The 20989-nt window shown below is 38.8% G+C and overlaps 1 protein-coding gene across 2 annotated transcripts in view; it reads left to right on the top strand.

Moving 5' to 3' along the window:
* Positions 1–20989, top strand: part of HAAO (3-hydroxyanthranilate 3,4-dioxygenase) — a 34413-nt gene that overhangs the window by 12000 nt on the left and 1424 nt on the right. Inside the window, exons 3-9 of one of the 2 annotated variants that reach the window (XM_009279618.1) lie at positions 2145–2228; positions 3923–4029; positions 6931–7020; positions 7737–7780; positions 17153–17298; positions 18451–18519; positions 19695–19781. In XM_009279618.1, coding sequence (XP_009277893.1) covers positions 2145–2228; positions 3923–4029; positions 6931–7020; positions 7737–7780; positions 17153–17298; positions 18451–18519; positions 19695–19781 — 627 coding nt within the window. The remainder of the gene's footprint in view (positions 1–2144; positions 2229–3922; positions 4030–6930; positions 7021–7736; positions 7781–17152; positions 17299–18450; positions 18520–19694; positions 19782–20989) is intronic. The other variant, XM_009279617.1, reaches the window with a different exon arrangement.

Raw genomic sequence — 20989 nt, 5'->3', positions numbered from 1 at the left:
ACAGGCTGCCCAGGGGAGTGGTGGAGTCCCCATCCCTGGAGGTATTTAAAAGACGAGTAGATGAGGCACTTAGGGACATGGTTTAGTGGGCATGGTGGTGTTGGGTTGATGGTTGGACTCGATGATCTTAGAGGTCTTTTCCAACCTCAATGATTCTATGATTCTATGATTTAAATTCAGTCAGAAAAACACTTTTATTGGCAATGTGTAACCCACCCCATTCCTCCTTTCCCGTTGCAAAACAAATCTTTTAATTCAGAATTCAGTGTTCAGAATTTTTCTTTGTGACTGTGATGCTCGGCTATTGAACCAGACGGCTCCTTTCCCCTCCCCCGTCTCTCATCACCAGAAAGTTGCTTAGCCATGTGACTCATTGTCACAAGCAGAATAAGCCTCTGCCTCTGTTGTCCTTTCCCTCTTCTCCATCTCCTGTACAGGTGTTCAGTAATAGCTCCCTTGGTAGTTACAGGGAAGATAACACTCCAAAGCTCAATGTTTCAAAAAGGATCTTTCAATTCCAGCCTTACCAGTGCCGTATTACCAATGGTCTGCGTGATAATCCATCAGGATCTTAAGGTCTTAGATGAGTCTTTTTTGAAATGAAGGAGAGATCATTTCCCCACTCGAATCACTTTATGTTGTACAATGAGCAGTTAGCCTTGCCCGATGGGCTCTGTCATGAGGGCTTCTATAGCATTTTATATGGTCACTCAGTAACACCAAAGAAAATGACAGGAAAAGAACATGGGGAAGTGGAGTGCAAGGAGGATAAGTAGCCTGGCACTGTGGCCATCTAGACAGGAGTTATAATTTGTCCATGTCGATGTCCCTGGCACAAGGTGAACTTTTCACTCGTGTGAGAGCTCTCAGCATGAGCTCTTTTCCAGTACATGTTCAGTTGTCTCTACTGTTTCATTCCCTTGGCAGCATATTCATTCATTCTTATGTTCATAAGGGTGTTTCTTGAATTCTCAGGGGCACGTATTAGTATTTCAAAACTGTTTTAGAAATAGTCCTGATTCAAAAAATTCATTAAGCTTTTCTAATGTTGGAAAAGGTTTAGTTCGGGGTTTTTATATACTTCAGTGGTTTCTTCTTTCCCCTATTTATTTTCCATTTTGCTAAAACTGTAGTGAATTACTATAAATAAAATTATTTTCATTATAGTTCTAACTTCTAATCAAGTTTCAGACAATTTCAGCTGCACTAGCAATTATATGAATTAATCATCTGTTTGGTTTCTAGATATGGCAAACAGAACATGGAAAGCATATAGAAACTTGGCAGCGTGTGGCAGAAAATTAAAGTTGACTTTTTGAAGTATTATTGTTCTGTCTTATATAAAATGAGGAAAAATGTGCCCATTATTCCAGGTCAAAGAGAGGCCTGCTTACAGATCAGAGCACAGTTCTACCATGAAACATGAGGCTAGGTCTGAGCACCTCAGAGCCCCCACAAAGCTACTCTGAAAACAGAGCTGTGGAAAGGTCACTGAAGACAGAATTTTGGGTTCAGTGGTTCTGTCCTTATACATGCTTCAAATGTAATCCTTTTACATACACAGTAGGAAGAGGAGCAGCTGTTGCTGGGCTTTGAGGGTATCCACAGAAATAAAGCAGGACAGCTTCCAAATGGGCAATTATTCCCATATGAGAAATCTCCATTAAAAATGAAAAAACACACCCAAAACACCTGTGCATGCATATTTGGAGTTTATTTGGAAAAGTGACATTTAATTTGACTGAATGTAATAGCGAAGACCCTGCCACATCTGAAACGAAGCTTTATATCCAGTGTAATTAGCGGATGTCTGAACCATAACATCCCAGCCCTACAAAGAGTAATTCCCAGGAGTAAAGACAGCACAATGGAATTCCACTGGGTTCACAGAATAGCTCTAGAAGCAGCTACAGACCTCTTAGATAGATTGTCAAATGTATGTAAGATAATGGAAATAATACATATTCAGTAACATTTTCAAAAGCAACAGAGGTTGGAAGTCTGTTACTTATTGTTAGAAAAAAAACTGTAAATATTTGCAATTACAGATTGAATGTATTTGTACATGTATCCTTTATATACAGAATATGAAGTACAGAATGTTTTGGAGTAGTTGCCTTAATGTTATTTTCCTATTCCTTCAGCTTTTTTACCAGGTTAAAGGAGATATGTGTTTGAAGATAATTGAAAATGGGAAACAAAAAGACATTGTCATCCGAGAAGGCGAGGTAAAACAGGGTTGTTTTTCTGTTATTGTTGAGCATAGGTATGTTAAATGAATATTTTATGAAGTATTTAAAAATAATTTTAACCCTGCTGTGCAAGAGATGGCATCAGGATTTAAAAAAAAAAACACAAAAAACAAAAAACTTGGATGCGGTATAGCAAATTCCATGTAATTAACAGCAAACTACAATACACTGCGTTCAACATTTCATGATTTCAGTAACAGATAAAAATCTCTCTGGGCTTTTGGGATACCCATTCAGATGGTCAGGAATATACTGAGAGGAGTTCTTATTCCCCTGCATGGCATGGAATCTGCCATGTGAATTCATAGTGGATCTGTCTTTTATGTACACTTGTCAGGTCATACTGCCTACCCACCCAAACACGCCATTAAGCGGTCTGCCTAGAAGTTAGAAGGTTAAGAGATTCAGCAATTTTCAGCCTTCTTTAGTTGTCACAGCTAGCCTTCGCAACCATCACAATACGAGAACAGTTTTAAAAGAGCAATTTATGGATAAAATGTATCCAGCTGCACTCGGTTGTTTTTCCTTATAGTAGTGGACTTGCTGAAGCATAGATTGCAGTGCTCCTGATGAGCACTGCGTGACTTGATGAGAGCGTGACTAGACATTTTACTTGGTGTTACTACAAGTTATTAGATGTGCTACAACTGCCAGTCATTATTATTGTCACAAGCTTGAACTGCACTCAGTCTTTGAAAGGATTATTAGATCTACTGGGGCCAGCCTTTAAAGTGGAAGACATAAATTAGACCCAATAGCTTGATGTCATTAGAAGCATTATGACATTTTCAACGAAGAAACAGATCTACGTTTTCGAACCTATAGACGGTGAGATTCTGGTAATACACTTCACGCTGGAGAAGCACATCCAGCTGAGATCTTGGCATGTACCACAAGCATTAATGAAAAGGCGCCCGCAATATCCTTAGTGGGAAGACTGACACTAGTCCTGGTGAGGCACTATCATCAGCTCTGCTTTGCAGGCAGAGAAATTGTAATGACTTGCCCAAACCTGGCTAAGAAATCTGTAGCGCTGAAGAACAGTACAGGCTTACCACCTTCCTACATAGTCAGATAGCTGCTAGAAAAAGGTTTATTCTCAAACTTCAGTAATAGACTTCTCCCAACCAATGTTGCCTATTCACTTTGTCGCTTGCATAAGTAAGTAGCCCCTCATATTTGTTAATTATTTTTGGAGAGAATAACACTCCCCGTCATGCAATCACAGGTGCTCGCTGTGTTGGAGGGATACATGTGGTTGATTAGTTTAGACATTTTCTTGAGCTGACAACAAACTTGCTTTTTATTTCCATTTCTGCTACTCAGAAATTGCAGTAAATTTATAAATTCCAGATGAGTAACTGGTTAGATTTTAATTTCAATTGTGTCTAGCAGTGATGATCAGACTGGGAGGAGAGCACTCGACTGCAATAAAGGCAGTGCTGATTGCGGAGTTAACGGTCAGCATTCACCGAGAAAACAAGAAGCACTATCTGCTGGGCTGTTGGTACCAAAGCGGGTGTCGCTGCAAAGGAGCAACACAGGATCAACAAAGAGTAGGGGAAAAGTGGGGCAAGGAGCGGAGGATTTTGCAGGTTGTGGGGCAGGGGAAGGACAACACAAAGAACAAAGATTTCCTGACACTGATGCTTTCCCATTTCTTTGAACAGATGTTCCTCCTACCTGCTAGGATACCTCATTCTCCTCAGAGATATGCAAACACTGTGGGTCTTGTGATTGAGAGAGAAAGATTAAAGACAGAAATTGATGGGCTCAGGTGAAGTATAAACTGTTGGCTAATCTGTTAGGACTTGTAATATAAACTAATTTCTCATGTCAATACAATACTGTATTTTACTTTCCTGATAATTTATCAGATTCACCCTGGCAATTTTGTACTAATTTTATCCACACATCTATTTATCTATACACACATAAACAGAGATCTCATTTAGCATTTGATTTAGTTAAACAAGGAACATGTTGAAATGTCTTAAATGCATGTTGTGGTTATAGCTATCTACTTATGTATTGCCTACTACTATCGCCTTAAGTTTTAAAATCTCAGAGCTCTGTAACAACACAAATAAAAAAAAGATTTTTTTATCAGTTCTGGCAAGCAGAACATTAATTCCTTTGTAAGCACTGAAAGCAGAAAGATAAAGAGCAGCTTTCACGGCAAGTGCGTGGGAAGCTGGAAACAAAAGTCAATTTTCTTAACACTAACCCCTCTACATTGTACACACCTCTGCCTACCTTTTATTGCATTAAGAAAACAACATCTTCAAAGAAATGAGAGGCTTACTTTGTATTCTAGTGGGAGCAGGACTAAGCCTTGTCCTGTGGTCATACAGAATTCATAAGTCTAAGAAGGCAAGTCACAGCAGTAACATTAGCCGAGTTAGAAAAGCTGTTTTGACATTAACCAGGTACGACTGACCAAAGAGAGCATACCGCTAGTCATGTAATTTATAAAGATTTAAAACTGCCATAATATCTGTAATGTACTGTTTCTGTCCTGTTGCCTACAGTTTTGATTGTTGCATGGGCGGTGTCACAATAGGAAGATTGCGAATATGTGGAGCTAGAAAGATATACTTTTTCATTCAAACAAAAAAGGCTAAAGAAAGAAATAAGAAACTAAGAAAGGGACCATTCAAAAAACCACCTGATTGGATTCCAAGCTAAAGACAAATCCAGTTCATTTAAAACATTGTTCATCTATGCACTTGTCCCTTTTTTCCCTTTCATTGCAGGTCTGTGGATCGTGAGCACTTACGGTATTAAAAAGATATTTTGAGCTAGAAACAATTGGCCCGTGATTCAGATAACAATGTTTATTTGTAATAAAGGACCATAAATAGCTCTAGGTAACTTTAAGTAAGATAACCTACCTAGTACATGAAGTCTGTGAATGGTATGAGTTAGAGAGATGCTGAATGCCTTTTTAGGGATGCCAGGTAGATCTAGAGATTTGCACTCCAATATAGTCATGCTCTTGTGGAGAAATTAAACTAAAAGCTACCATATGGTTTGCAGGTGGAAAGAAAATAATTTGATTAACAAAGCACACTCTTAATTGAAAATACCTAATAAGATGCCTGAAAATAAATCACTTAGAGGTTTTTTGTGCCCTTGTTTTCACACTGACATGATAAACAAAGACACCTGAAGTTTTGGAAGTGAACAATCATGTCATACTTTTTAACCTACATTGTCTCTCTGTGTGCTCCTGGGAGAGATGGGATTTACAATCAGAACCTCTAATCTTCTCAAACTTTTTTCACTCCCAGCCACGTGCAGCAAAGACTGTACAAGAGGAATTCATAATAAACTTTGAAGTATGCTGACTCAAGGTCTAATATTACGTTACTGTTCCATTATTTATCATGCCTACAAGCCTCAGTCATAAATCAGAGCCCCCAGCATGCCAATTATTGTACAAGTGAAGAAGTAGCCTGCCCCAGTGTTTCAGCCTAAGTAATGATTACATGCTTTGTACTATAAGAAAAATGCACTAGATAATCTTAATCCTATGGCAAACAAGTACAGAAACAACTAAATTTTATGTTAGTTGTGTGGTTGGATTCTTTGACACCCAGTAAGGTGCAAAGTCCTTCCCAGGTGCAAAGCCTTTTCCCAGCTGAGAGATTTGTAACATCTCTCTTCTCTGTAGATTCTCTGTGTTCAAAATTTGTGCTCGTAGCACAGCTTTTTCCATACTGGAGGCAGTAATAACATTACTCTCTTCCGAGTACCCTGTTTTTGCAAAATTTAAGGAGCCGGGGAGCTCTTACAAACTTTCTGGACAATATGTATATAGATACATAAGACAGACGTGTATACACAAATATGCACAGTATAATTATATAAGCCTTGTTTCTCTCTTCAAACACACATTCCAGTGACTTTAACCAAAGGACACACAGGACCTATTTACAATCAGTCGCAATATGAGTGACTGTACTGGAGCATCACTCATTTGCCAGTCCATGCAGTCTTTTTTAAATCCGTAGGTAAATTCTGTATTTGCCATTCCATAGGTTACAGCAACCTTGACCTGTTGATCCCAGCACAATTTGTTTATTTATGAAGACATAAAATAATGCAAGTGAAGCACTAAGTTCCTCTTCAGAGGGGTGAGCTAAACAACACTTCCCAAATTTACGCAGCTGACAACCATCTATTTTTTGCAAACAAGTCCGTGAGCCACCTTGTTTTCTTATCAGTCCGTGCATGGGCAATAAGCAAGCTGCCACCCTTAAATATGAGCATTTATCTCATAGCTGCATGGAAGCAGTTACTGGAAATGGTATTTGGGGCCAGTTATTTTTGCAGTAACTACATCCAAAGTGAGAATTTTTGGTCCCAAGGGACTATGGCACCAATCATTTCCAGGATTAAATCTGGAAAGTTTGCTAAAGGAATTTGGTGACTTATCTGTGGTTGTTCAGCAGAACTACAAGGCCCTCCATAGAAGTTTGAGCACCCCACCCACCAAGTCAGCTAACCAGGGAAACAGAAAGCTTCCCTAAATAACCATTCTTCAGAATAAAGTACACCAGGCTTGAGAATAACACGCTCTTACACAACAGCAAGCAGCTATTTTCTTGAAAAGACTGAAACTGACTGATCAGTTAATTAATGAAAGGATTGACTAATGTTTTTACTTTGTCAGATACTATGTTGGAGAATCAACTAATGTCCTCTTTGAAAAATGGTTTCACTGCGAAGATCTCGGCACTCAGCTTATACCAATAATCCAAGAGTAAGCTTTTTTCTGTGTAAATTTTAAAAGAACGGTTAAAATGATCTAATAGATCTTCATCAGTCTGTGACTGACTTAGTTAATTTTCTATTTATGCTGCATTTTACATAGACTTGTTAAAAGTTAATTGCTGCTCTACAAATTTTTAATCATATCTTGTATACCCCAAACTCATTAAATCAGATTTAGAAAAATATGAAAATCAAGTGTTCCTCAGATCTATCTGGAACATACTTTTTGAACAAGTAAAAGCACACTGCTGCAAAGTGCAAAAAGGATCGAATGAAAAATTAACACTGAATTGATGCTAGGTTAACTAGGTAAAACACTAAATTGCCTTAGGGCTTCTTTCACTTTTGCTTTAATCTAAGTACTTTTAATCGATATTACTCATGAACAATCAGGACTGGCAATTTTGGTAGAGAGCTGCTTTCTAGGAAATGTGTAAATGTCATCAATTAATTAATCAATTTGTTAAACGGTTGCTAAAGGTGAACAAGGAAATTGTTTAGCGACATGAATTTTGGAGGACTTTCAGACAAACCCTCTGTCAATAAAATAGGTATAGCCCTGTTGAATACATGTGATCGTAGCTGAGGATCTGGCACATCCATTCTCAGCACAAAGCTTAATGGCCAGTATTACTGCCTAGTCTTTGTTAACCTGGAGAACATGAACACAACTTTTTACTGGTGTTTAAATGTTTATTATTCCAGGTTTTTCAATTCAAGACAATATCAAACTGGAAAACCAAATCCAGGTAATGCAAATTAATTTCAGAATTAGAACAATTACTGTATCTGATTGAACAGCAATGATTCTCTCCACATAAAATGACTAAGTTTCTGGTTTTCCTTCTGATTATGTAAATTAAAGTTACTTTGGGAAGTAATTCCTTTCATTACCCCAACCACAAATAAAATCCATACACGTGATTACCCACAGCATCTTGGTTTTCATGTGATGCCATCATAATGACCTATCAGGTAATTGTACAGTGTGAAATCTCAATAACTCTATCCTTGCATGCCATTCAAGTCTTATACTAACAAAATTTCATTTCTGACTGTGCGGAATGAGATTTTTGTGAGTTGAATCTACACACTCCATACCTACTTGTACTCCTTTACCTGTAACTATACACTGTGATCTACTCTTGGGAAATAAGGACACCTAGAGAAAGACAGATACCTTTAGTTCATGTATCTGATCCATTTAACATTTTATTTCCATGCTGTCTTACCCTATTTTTTATTTTGCCTCTGTTTGTGCATAGTGATTGCAACTTCCACACTGGAGCAGATACTGCAATCGTAACTCCATTCTTGAGTCTGTTGGACAGAGACATAGGACATAGAGAGAGTGACTGTTAAAAACTAATTTATTAGTATCTTTAGGAATCGGATCTCTCAGACGTGATGGTTGCTTTCTGTATGGCAACCGAAGTCTCTATTGCAAGGGTACTTGCGACACTACCTTCAGTGGGAAATTTGTTTTGCTGAAATCTTCCAATCCTGTTGGCCCACAGCTCTACATGAACACCCAGCATGTGCATGATCCATTGCTATTGATTAATGTAAACTATGTGCAAAATACCACCCACCTGTCTTAACTATGTACAAAAGACCGCACTATGTGACCATTTCTGCACCTGCAGGAACAGTTTCTATGGACTATTTGCAAGTGTTTTAGTTAGGTGCAACCTGGTCAGTTCTGCTGCAGGAACTACCTGGAGAGTCTCCATGACATCGTCAGGTTCTTAATCGACACATGAAAAGTACAAATCAGCATAAGCACAGCAGGAGCTGCCTGTGGGATCTCCAGGACAGCCTGAGATTCCCACCTGGAGAGTTCCTGCACCAGTTAGCCAAATGCTGTTGTGAAGGCCACCAGTTCAGTCAATCCCATTGCTGAACTAGGTTTGTTGTTTCCAATCAGTCTGTTGTCTCATCTATGCAGGTGACAGACTGGGGGACGTCCTGCACCAACCAGGAAATTCATGGCTCAGGCACACTGCATGTGCACACATGCACAGCCGTAATACCCAGCTATGCTACTCTTACAACTACATGACAAACTTGAATGTCATCCTTCAGTCACACCCATAACAAATTCCATAGCTCTTAGAATCATAGAATCATAGAGGTTGGAAAAGACCTCTAAGATCATTGAGTCCAACCATCAACCCAACACCACCATGCCCACTAAACCATGTCCCTAAGTGCCTCATCATAGAATCATAGAAACTCTTGCCACAAGTTAAAGATAAATTTTAGTTCCCGTCTCTAAGAAGTTTTTGGAACCAGTTGTCCTTAATCTCCATCTTCATTCCCGAATGTCTTAAGTAAGATGATTTTTATGAATGACTCTATTAGAGACCAAAGTTCAAGTGAAACATTATTTCCACATCTATCCCATTTCTCAGCTTGATAGTCACCATAAAAATGTCACTGCCTGCTGTCTCAATCAACAATGGAACAAAGTTCTTACTCAGATCCTAAAATCAGGGAAAGATGTTATTTGCATGAACATCACCTTTCTTAAAACAGTTGACTAAATCATCATCACCAAAATGAAAGGTTCACAGAAGAGTCTATGGGATAGCAACCTTACAAGCCCTTGCAATTAGGAAATGGTAAGCCAGTCAGAAACCCTGCCTGAAAGACTTTGCAGCTGAACGACCTTTTGGCATTGGCTCTTTGACTGACTAGGAAATGTACTTCTCAGAAAAAGCCTGTGCTTCTCACAGACAAAATGTTGTCGTCTCCAAGATCTTACTTTTCTTTATATGCACCATCAAAATGTATTTATTTTAATTTGAGTGTGTCACTTGTGTGACATGTTTGGGTGTTGGTGGTTTGTTTTTTGTTGTTTGGGTTGGGTTTTTTTTGCGGGGGGGTAGGCAGGGCAGGTACTGTCTCTCACTGTGTATTCATACAGCATCTAGCAGAGGAAATACAATTTCAGATGAAGCCTCTAGGTGCTGCTGTAATAAAAAAAAATCATCTCACACATATTATCCTTGTTCAATACAGTGATTTCCAATAAGCATCCCTACCAGTCTGAGCTAAAAGCTTATATGTCAGTAACAAAATAATTATATCAGTGCAGAAAAAAAGAACATTAAAGATTGATATTGTTAATATTTTTGCAGAAGATTAGAGCTAAAGACCAAACCTGACAATCGATCAGAAGCTATGATACATCTTGACACTTTTTTTTAAACACAGAACTCTGAGAAATTGTTATTGATAAATCCAGTACAGAAGCTCTTTCCTTGTAATTTATTCAAGAGCTGTAAAAAGGCCAAAAGGCATGAGAGGCTTCCATTAAAGCTGAAAAAAGTTTTTTTCAAGATAAAAAAAAATAAGTAAACGTAGTTATTTTGCTCAGAGCTCAATACCTCTTTTTCCCCTGAATGGATTCTCCTCTTGGATTAGCCACTAAGTCAAGACAACAAATATTTGAAATGTTCTTGGCTTAACTCTTGCTGTAAGCAAAAAGCAGTCAACAAAGTTACATGGCAGGCTTTCAGCCTGGGGAACAGGCTCCACTTTTCCAGTTTTCAGTTCTCATGGACAGTAAGAAGCTCAAAGTCTCAGTGATGTCTTATACATGAGGAAAATACCCCAGATTTTTAGTTACAGAAGTTTTAGCTAGTTTTAGTGAGACTTGTGTTAAAATAAAATAAAGAAATCAAACAAAGTTTGACTGAGATGTGAGTAAGCTGGTAATATGTTCCTTCTGGAGGCATACCCAATATGTTCCTTCTGGAGGCATACCCAACTGATAGAGAAATAACGCTTTGGATTATTGCCTCAGCAGCTCTCTTCTTTTTCTTAAGAAGTAGAATTCAACAACCAGCATGACACTTGCAACATACCACAAGCTACCACCAGTTTCTCATGATGTCTGACTCGAGACGTATTTTACCAAGATTTGAGCTGGCCTATGCAGAGGGCTGGGTTTCAGCCTCTTTCAGTTTCTTTTCTGAAAATCCAGAATCCCCTCAGTTTAAAAGTGCCAGCTGAAGCGCTCTCAGGTTCATCTCTACATAAGCCTGAACTAGTGCCTCCCCTTTTTAGAGAGAAATGGAATAAAATTGAAGAAAAACATGTTGAAAGAAACACTTGATTGCAGCTCACTCATAGAGGAAAGCTATAAATGGAATCAATCAAGCTCCAATTGCTTTAAAAAAAGCACCACACCAAAAAAAAAACCCCTAAGTCCAGACTTTTTCTTGATTTATTTATGGTTTCTGGCTCAGCCAACATTAGGGCCAGTCCCTCTGAAAGCAGGGTACTCAGAATATATGAAGAGACAGCAGTAGCTATTAAAAAGATACATTTTTAGAAGAAGGACTCAAGTACCATCAAGTGAAATACAACCAGAAACATGTATCGCATGCAATCCTTACTTGAGGCATCTTCCCTGGAACTGTTTTGTACTGAATTACTAGCCTCTTTTGTTACCACATGTAGAAATAAAGCCTGAGACAACTCTCCCCTCCTTTTATCAATAAGGGTGAATATGTTTATTACACAAATTTTGACATGAGGAATCATAGTTATCAAAACAACTCTTGCTGCTTTCAGTTGAATCAGACTGGAAGCAAGATTCTCTCAAGGTTTCTATTTCATCCCAATTTTATAGTCAAGTGGACAAGAGACAGTTCAGACAGACAAACCCCAGTTCTAATAAATGGTGATGACTGACTATTGTTTGCAAAAGTATCCAGAAGTTCAAAAGTTTTTCTGCCCATGCTCACTGAAATAATGCAGGCTTCTTTTATGTGAAATTTGATGGGAAAAAGTACAAGAAAAGACTTTTCCTAAGTTAGACTTGTTTAAAAATGATCTGTACACATTAATGGTGTAGGTAGAATGTCAGGGTTTTGTTTATCCAAATTAATTAATCTACTTATAATTATCAGTGAAATTTTAATTCCCATAAAAGCTTTATTGTCAGTGGACATGCAGATATATAATACAAAACCCTTTGTTATAATGAAATATCCTATTCCTCCTCTATGGAAGCAGAAGTTATGCACAGAGACAATTAATGAAATGCCCACAGTCATATAAAAGGCAGATTCAGAAACAAAAGTTAAGATTCCTGATATTAGGATTGGAACAGTGGTCAGTATTTCTGAATACAATTTATCATTCTTAACAATGACCGAGATATATCATGAAGAGCCTTTAAATGGAATTATGGCCTAAATCATGCAATTTTGTTGCTCTAATTTATTCCCTTCCTTCTGGCTGGTGATACCTCCTTTTGAAGAGGCTATATTTCTTTATTAAAAAAGTATTTTTCAAAGCTTTCCTCATCAAACTTCTTTGTTTCAATTAGGAAAAAAAAAAATTGTTGTTTAGTTTCCAGAGTAGATTTAATGACACAAAGAAAAATGTGCCTAGAAATAATTACAGGGACAAGTCATAAATTAGCAGACATGCCAATTCTCAGGGCATGCTACAAAAACACAGTAACACAGGGAAATGTATGATTACACCAAGTGAGTGCTGTATTTTCAGCTAAATGTTTCTGCATCTATAGTCAACGAGTGAAATGAACCAACTACCCCCAAAGTAATCAGTCACCGTCAGTGCTTTCACTCTGGATTTTTATATGGAATGAGCTAACTACTTGTTTTTTCAAACCCAGATGACTGAAATTACATCCCTCAGTCCACAGGTTTTATTTGCAGAGGTATTAAACTCCTACTGGCCTCATTGACATTTCTGTTAACATTGAGAATAAAGCAGAATTTTCACAGGAGTTAGGTAAGCACATATAGGAAAAACATCCCAGCGTATATATTATTGCTGGCATTGGCAGTTAAACGTGAAATGCTGCAAAACTGTCACATCAGAACTATTCATTATGATATAGTATTCTTTAAGAGATGGAAGGGATGATTAGAAAGTGGACAGAAATAAATGAATACATAATTCTAAAATAACTTGTGAGCTCCTTATCCCTAGTCTGGACCGTTTTACGCTCAGTTGAAGGGTAACAAAACAAAGAGGATCTAACTGCTCCACTTTGGATAAGGATGTCTTCTGCTTTTACAGAGGGAGACACCATTTGTAAGGGACTTCCTCACGTCCTTGCGTGGAGATGGGGCCACAGCATGCAGGGACAGGCTGTTTCTGAGGCAGCACAGTGACTTAGGGTGGAGGGGCTTTCATAATTAGTAAGAATGTAGAAGTGATTTAAAGATTTGAAGATTGTTCCATCTAGAATATGCTGCCTAGAAGTGAAGGATGGTATGAAAAATATAGTTTTTCATAAAGCCAACATGTAATCAGTTTGATAGTTGACACTATTTCAATATATTGTATTTCATGTGCTTTATCGCTCTTTTCCTTTGCAACAAATCTCGAAGAAACAAGGTTTGCAAGACAGCTATGGGAAGAGCTTGGGGACAGTAAGACTGAAGAAACACTCTGAGAGAATGAGATGGTCTGATTTCTTGACAAGAAAGCTTAGGCACGTCGCTGGGGTAGGGAAGGGGGAGCTTCCATGTAACATGCGAGTTTGGGGTAAGCAAATACACCCGCATATACCTGGTAGGCCAGTGGCAGTCCTCTTTTACCTGTCCTCTTTACTGCTGTCAGTGGTACAGTACTAACAGCAAGTTCAAACCCTTCCTTAGATGGTCTCTGTTGAGGCTGTAACTACCTGTACGTTCACTGGCTGTTTTCCTGCAAGCTGTTCTCTCCATTTTTGCACAGCTTCATATTCTCAGTCTCAGTACAGTCTCTATTGTTTAACTGAAATCAACTTCCTCTAAAACCTGGAATTTCCTTTCTTAAATATTTACAAACTCGTTCAGTAAACATGATGTATTTTTCAGCTTAACATGATATCATCACATTCTAATTTAAAGCTGAAAAGAGCTATAAAACCCAATAAAGAACACATTGCTGTGATACAAATATTTAACAGTAATGATCTACAAAAATGGACTTTACTATTGAACTATTTAAATGGATCTCGTGGACATGTAAGAATATATTAGATTTGATGTTCCACTTAGTGATATATTACACGGAGACTCATACACGACTAGCTTTGAATTGCCATCTTCTTGCATTTTGCTGGCATAGTTTTACCATCATTAAACATGTTGTCTCCTTGTCTCACAGTATTACTAGAACGTAAGAACTCTGGAAACACACCAACTCACACTTCCTGAGATATTGTTGAAAGCTAATATACAGGCTAAGCAGAAATATATGCAACAATATCTAAATATAAGCCATTGCCTGATAAGAAACACTCAGTTCCTTTGGAAGCACCAGGCTTCAACTCTGATATGTGTGGGATCGCGAAATATTGGATCCTCCTCATCATAGCTCGTTAGCTCAAGTTCAGAAGCACTAGGGCACCTGCAGCTTTCAGCATCATGCAGGGGGTGAGGATCAGAGTTAAATGAGGACTCAGTCAAGTAGGCTATTAATAATGTCAGACATATGTCATGTACTTCGTCATCACAGTGCTCTCTTACTTGTTCTGCAGTAACAGGTAATCAAATGATCGTGCTGGGTCACACTAAAGGTTCATTTCGTGCAGACTCAGTTTTCAAAGGCTGTTATGCTATCACAACAGCTGGAGTCAGAGATCACTAGAAAGAGGAAAACTAGCAAAATTACGTGTATGGGGAATAAGTGACAGAAGTTAAGCTACAAACTTAGAAGTTTATAGTTACTTTTCGTTGTTAGATGTGTGTTGCTTCTTGGTCAGAACACAAACAAGTACTTTGGCTTTTTTGTACCCCAAATTCCTTGCAACTCATGGGGAGCATTCATAGTTCTGCTTGCTTAAAACATCACAGTACCCACCCTAGAGACTCAGCTTTTTGCTGTCCATTCTCCAGCATATGAAGTCTGAACTTACTTGTTAGCTTGATGCTGGAATTCTTAACCTGTGGAGAAGATGTATCCCCTTGAGCTGAGCAGGATACCCATGGCTTCTCGGTGTGCGTCTCTTACCCTACCGGGTGCTATCTACTGGTTTTTGGGGGGTTTTTTGGTTGGTTGGTTGGTTGGTTGGTTTGTTGTTTGTTTTTTAAAAAACTATCTCAACTAGGACATGCATTTTAGTAGAAAGTCCTACCAATGGGTAACTTTCTTGTATTCCAAAAGGCTTTTCTAAATTCAAGAGTGACCTGCTTTATTCTGATAACAGAAAAAATCTCTATCATCTTCATATTACTTTAGAAGGTAAAGATTGCTACTATTAATGAAACAAAATATTTAAAAATCTATTGGAATACTAATTGCACTGAGTACCTTCCGATAAAATGTCTGTCTTCTCCTCTGCTGTGTGTGAATATATATCATAATATTTTAGACCTTTATTTTGTATCTTGCCCTAATAAAAAAACAACTTTCCAATGCAGCTATAGTTGAGCGTATCCATAATTTAAGGACAAAGCATATAAGTATTCCTAATGACGTCCAAAGCAAGTTTGGTGAACCCATGAAAATTAAGAAAAAAGAAAAATCAGACATATTGCAGTGTGAAAACAAATCGCCAATGACCTTAACACTACTTTTTAGTGTTATCAAACAATAAAATATAGAATGTTCAGACTAGGTCTCGTTAATGTTTCCAGGCCCAGATTAGAATAAATCTAATGTAAAGATTTTCTTTTTCCTTCTGGTGCTTCTTAATTTCTCTGGAGGAGTTTGCTTTTCAATAAAAGCGTGTTAAGTATTTGAGTTAAATAATGTAAAAGTAGGATGCTTTTTTTAAAAAAAAGCTTGAAGGCAAAAAGCTTTCAAACAAAAAATTCCTTCTTTTGCTGCAGATTTCTTCAGATTGCTTTCAGTATTTCCTGAAAGAGGCATTGCTGAGACAAATCATTTGCAGAAACACGTTGACTTCTTCCATTTAATTTAATATAATGCAGAAGAAATTTGAATGGCAAAACCTGACTCTAAAATAAAAGGGTTAGCATCCCATCCAGATTGTCTGGAGATGGATGTAGATACTTGGTGCTTATTATGATCCGTTAAACAGCAGTAGCTTATTCAGTACACTGCTATCCCTTGGATGCACTGACCTTCTCACATATTGTTCAAAGACTGCATACAAAACGGCCTTCCATGAAAACCTGAAATGATACATTCAAAACACTGCAGAGCAGTGAGATACAGCTTTAGAAAAGAACCAGAAAAACATTGCATAATGAATACACTAATGCTTTAAAAAGACCTACTTTATTACTAGTACCGAGACTTAAGATTTGGCTGCGAGTTTATTACCTCAATGCGTTTGCAAGACAGCCATCTAGTGAGTTTTTCCTGCGTCTAGTTGGCATTATTACTTGAAATTACTCTATGGGTGTTCCCCCATGGCATCTCAGAATGAACTACTTAGGATCACCAAGGTGATTGCGCTGTCTCTGCACTTCACTGTGAGCTGGTAAATAACTAAAGCTAATTTCATATACCAACAGCATACAGCACAAATCTTGAATTTCACCAGCTACACTGAAACTGCATTCGGTCCTCCAGCTATTTTAAATCAAATCAGTTACGAAGGAGAATTACTGGAAATTAAATCCAGCTACAACTCCAGGAGCACCACAAAAAGGCATTTTATTAAATTTAGGGTTATGATAACCAGTTTGCTCCACTGTGGTCAGTGCCTTTAAAAACACATAGGGGAGAAGAAACATAAAAACCAGTATTAACTAGGTGAAAGATGTAAAGTAAGCTGGTTCTATGGGCCTAATTGCACTTATATGGGGATATGTAAGGGATGACTCAGCAAAGGCTCAGAGATGATGCATCGGATTTTATCAAGCTGGTCTGAAAGAGAATGAAGAATATACCAGCAAGAACTAGGTAGTCCATTGCATACTGTTTGAATGCATTTTTAACAAGCATGGATGCACAATAGTTCTGACAACAGCTTCAAAGAATATATGTATGCGTCTTACAACGTCAAGTAAGAAGTCCTGATAATGACCATAGCACTGTTTGCTGTTACAATTGACTTTTGTCTAGATAATAGTAAATAGTAAATTGAACCCTTCCAGCTGTAAACAACAGTAAAATGTTTGCAAAGATCAAGGGAAGCAAGCATCACTGATAGCCCTCTGCCTTGCTTACAGATGAACTCCTGAAAGAAACACCTTTCCCACTGAATTCCACTTCTGTTATGGAGCCGTTTTACTTCCAAGGCTGGTTAAATGTTCATCGTGGCGAAATAAAACAGAAGAAATCCTTGAGTATGTTTGGAGATAACTTTGAAACAGAGGTAGGGGAGTCTAATTTTTCTGAAAGAGAGGAATATTTTTAAGGCTACAGATAGTAAGTGCCTACTGTTCAGACTGAGTGAATCCAGGCCTGGGAACAATATGTAGCCAGCAAAGTTACGCACCCCTACAGAACAACTCAGTCTTAGCCTGCCCTGCCCGTCGGCAATGCCTGTCTTCGTCCATTGATTTGACTAGCTTAGGGCAGGGGCTTCCTAGCTCAGATACTTCCATTCACAGGATCAACCTGAACCTTACTTCCATTCATTTCCTTTGGGATTAAAACAGCTCGCTCTCTCCACCCCCCTACCCCCCCGTATTTCCCAAATCAGAAACACCAGTGTGATGCAAATGCTACTGACAAGTGTGTGTGTTTGGCTTTCCTATATGTTTGAACAGCATTCTTGGTGCCAAGTCTAATCTGGGTGTGTAAATACACTTTTTTCCTTTCCCCTCAATCTCCATAAAGTGGAAACAAGGAAAACTGGACAGCACCAGAGAGGCTGGGCTGTGCTAAAGCATTGCACTTCTCAGTTTAGTCAAACACAGTCTAGCTTCGGTGTAAATGAAGCTGTCACCATTTGATATCTGTGCTGTATGCACGATAGTTTACAAAACCTATTCTTTCCCTGGGTTACTTGGAGTCACACTCTGAAGAATCCAATACATTTGACAGCAAAGTGACAGAGAGTGTGGGACTCTCAGGAAGAACACAGAAAGGGCAGATAATAAGAAAAATACGGTCCGGTCTGCAGCTTTTTTAATATTAATGGAAGAATCTTTTCTACTTCAACAGGCTCTTGACAGGGCCCAGAGTTCATGAGGAGGAAGTGCCTGTTCCAAGAACAGAAGCAGGAAGGATATAGATGCAAAGCTGAGAGTGGGAGGAGGCAGAAGGAATAGATAAGTGAGGATGCAGAGGAGCATAAGGAGTGGCAGGTGTGATCAGTTCCCTTTTTATCAGTAGGAATCAATATGAGAATACCAAACGTAATGTGAATTTTAATGTCTGTAAAAATAACGTCATCTTCTATGAACATTTTTCTGTAAAAATAGAATGTTTTAAATGCTGTAGGAAGATGAATAAGTACACTTTGGTCACTGGGATGAATCCGTTACTTTTCTTCCCTGTTTCTTTTTTTTTTTTTTTAAAGGTTATAGCTTATGGATCAGGAACAACTGAGAAAAGTAAAAAGAATTCAGATATCTGGATCTGGCAGCTGGTACGTGACAATTCACACTTGTTAACCAATGAGTTCATGTTTCAGTTCAGAGCAGACTGAACAGTAGCAAAGCCTTCTAGCAACAGAAATTAAAATGATTAGCTTCCTTCTCATAGAAAAGATCATCAACAGGCACCACCCTTCAGCTTTAAACTATGGTGAAAAATAACTGTAAACTACTGCCACCCTAAGACTAGTCTTATCTTGTATGTTGAGGACAGAGATACTGGCATGCTTTGTCAGGTCTTGGTGGGGATTTTAATATACCCTACCTAGGCTATAGCCTGTAAATACATCAGAATGCCTCTGAGTGATAAAAAAGTGTCACCTCTTACTTCTGCCTTGAAGCATTTGTCCTCATACTGAAGTCAAACTAGAATCAGGTAGCCTAAGCTAATAAAAATCTAACTGAGAACTTGTCTATACCAAAGCACAGCGGTAGGTGATCCAGATGCCCTCCATTCAACTGGCTTCTAGGAAACACTCGCAGCGCAAGGGAAAACGCAGAGAAAAGCTAGTTTTCATTTACACAAGTCGCCTAGCTTGGGAGGCAGATATTTCTACCAGTTTCTGTTCTGTTGAAATTCACAGCGACTATCAAATAGTAATTAAAGACATAATAATCTTGAAAGACATTTGTTTACACTGCAGCTTACAACAGCCTATGCAATCAAGCCCTTGCTTGCTGGCAAGAACCTGGCTCCTCTGCCTGACATGATAATGACGAGTCCATTCCAGTGTGGATGGACTCCTATTAGCGATTTCTGTCAGCTCCCTGCTGACTTGTGAACTGCTTTTCAAGACTTAAAAAGATACTAGAAATCAGAAAAGTAGAAGAGGAGCTTGAAGTACTGCAGGAGGTTATCTCTGTAATTTCCAGAGCTGTACCAACTTGGAGGCTGCTAGGTTAGATTGGTAGCAGTGTACCCCCAAGAGTCAGGCAATGGGTTGCTGCTTTATGATGGGGAACAATGAACCATGAAGCATGTTTTTATTGATGCTAATAGTGTCAGACAGGGAAGATCAGCTGAATACGTAGCTAGGTCTTATGAAACAGAGGAGGTTTGAAGTGCTCTTTCAGTGGGAAAGATTTCCATACTTATCTGCAGCATTTTCTTTCTGCTAGTGATAGGATGTGGAAAATTAAAAGCTGGTTATCTGTTCTTTCCCTTCAGGAGGGCACATCTACTGTTACCATGGATGGTAAAACCCTGACCCTATCTGCTGGCGACAGCCTGCTTGTCCGTGCCCAGTCTACGTGAGTAGAGATGAACAGTGGTTCAATGTGTGATTTCCCAGCTTCCAACAACATAAATTCTGTGTATTTGGTCCACACCAGGCTGGGCATCAGCTGGTGCAGAAACACAACGTCTGTGAATGCAGGATTTGCAATAGCCTCTGTTATTCCTCAGGGCAGAAGTGTCTTCAGGAGGAAACAAAGCCAGACATTCATTCTAGTTCACCTCTTACGATTAAAGGTGGGGAAAACAAAAAAGATAAGCACCACCGAGAAAAAGCAGCATGCAAAAGACCATGCATAAAACTAGGGGGCACGAATACCCCAATCGGCAATCACAGCAGATACTCTAAGCTTCAGACCAGGCTTAATCAACATCAATGCAGCAGATTTGGGGTTCAGACTAAGAACACAGCTCTCTTCCTGGAGTAGGATGCATATGGCTGTTTCGTAATCATGACCCATGTGATATATATAAAGGAAAAAACAGTGAAAATAGTTTCCAGAGAGAATGGAAAGGGAAAGTACTTGCCAACTCTTGTTGAAGAGTGCTATAAGCTGATAAAGTGCCCACCATGAAGATGATGAAGGATGATGTATACTCACGGGTAATGCAATGCAGCAAATTATAGGCACATGATAAAAATGGCCTTTTTTCCTACAGGAAAAATCTAATAAGTAGTAGTGCTGACATTTGCACCTTTTGTACAGCACTGAAAACATTTGCTGAAAGAGCTGAAACCATCCAGCTGTGCACAGAAGTGTTCTCTGCACCTGTGATTCCAACACAAAGCCACCTCCTCTCTTCACCATTACTTCCACCACTTCTGTGAAATCACTTGTCTTAAATTAATTCCCAGTCCTGCAGTCCAATCAATGAGCTTGTTTTCAAAATCATGGCATGATGCACGTGCAGAGATCTGCCAGCACAGTTCATACTGGATTAAGACATTTATCAGATCTGTACAGCAGGCACTTTTTATCATATGCGTCACTGTTGCACACTGCTTGATCTCTGGCCATCTACTTGGTGGATAAGGGAAGAGCAACTGACATCATCTACCTGGACTTGTGGAAAGCATATGACACAGTCCGCATGATGTCCTCGTCTCTAAATTGGAGAGATGGATTTGATGGATGGACCACTCAGTGGATAAGGAATTGGCTGGATGGTCGCACTCAAAGACTTGCGGTCAACGGCTCAATGTTCAAGTGAAGACCAGTGACGAGTGG

This window comes from Aptenodytes forsteri, unplaced genomic scaffold (assembly GCF_000699145.1).
Source record: "Aptenodytes forsteri isolate BGI_AS27 unplaced genomic scaffold, ASM69914v1 Scaffold195, whole genome shotgun sequence".
Classification (NCBI taxonomy): Eukaryota; Metazoa; Chordata; class Aves; order Sphenisciformes; family Spheniscidae; genus Aptenodytes; species Aptenodytes forsteri.
The sequence above is the reverse complement of the archived record's forward strand: the minus strand, read 5'-3'. Positions and strand labels throughout refer to the sequence as shown.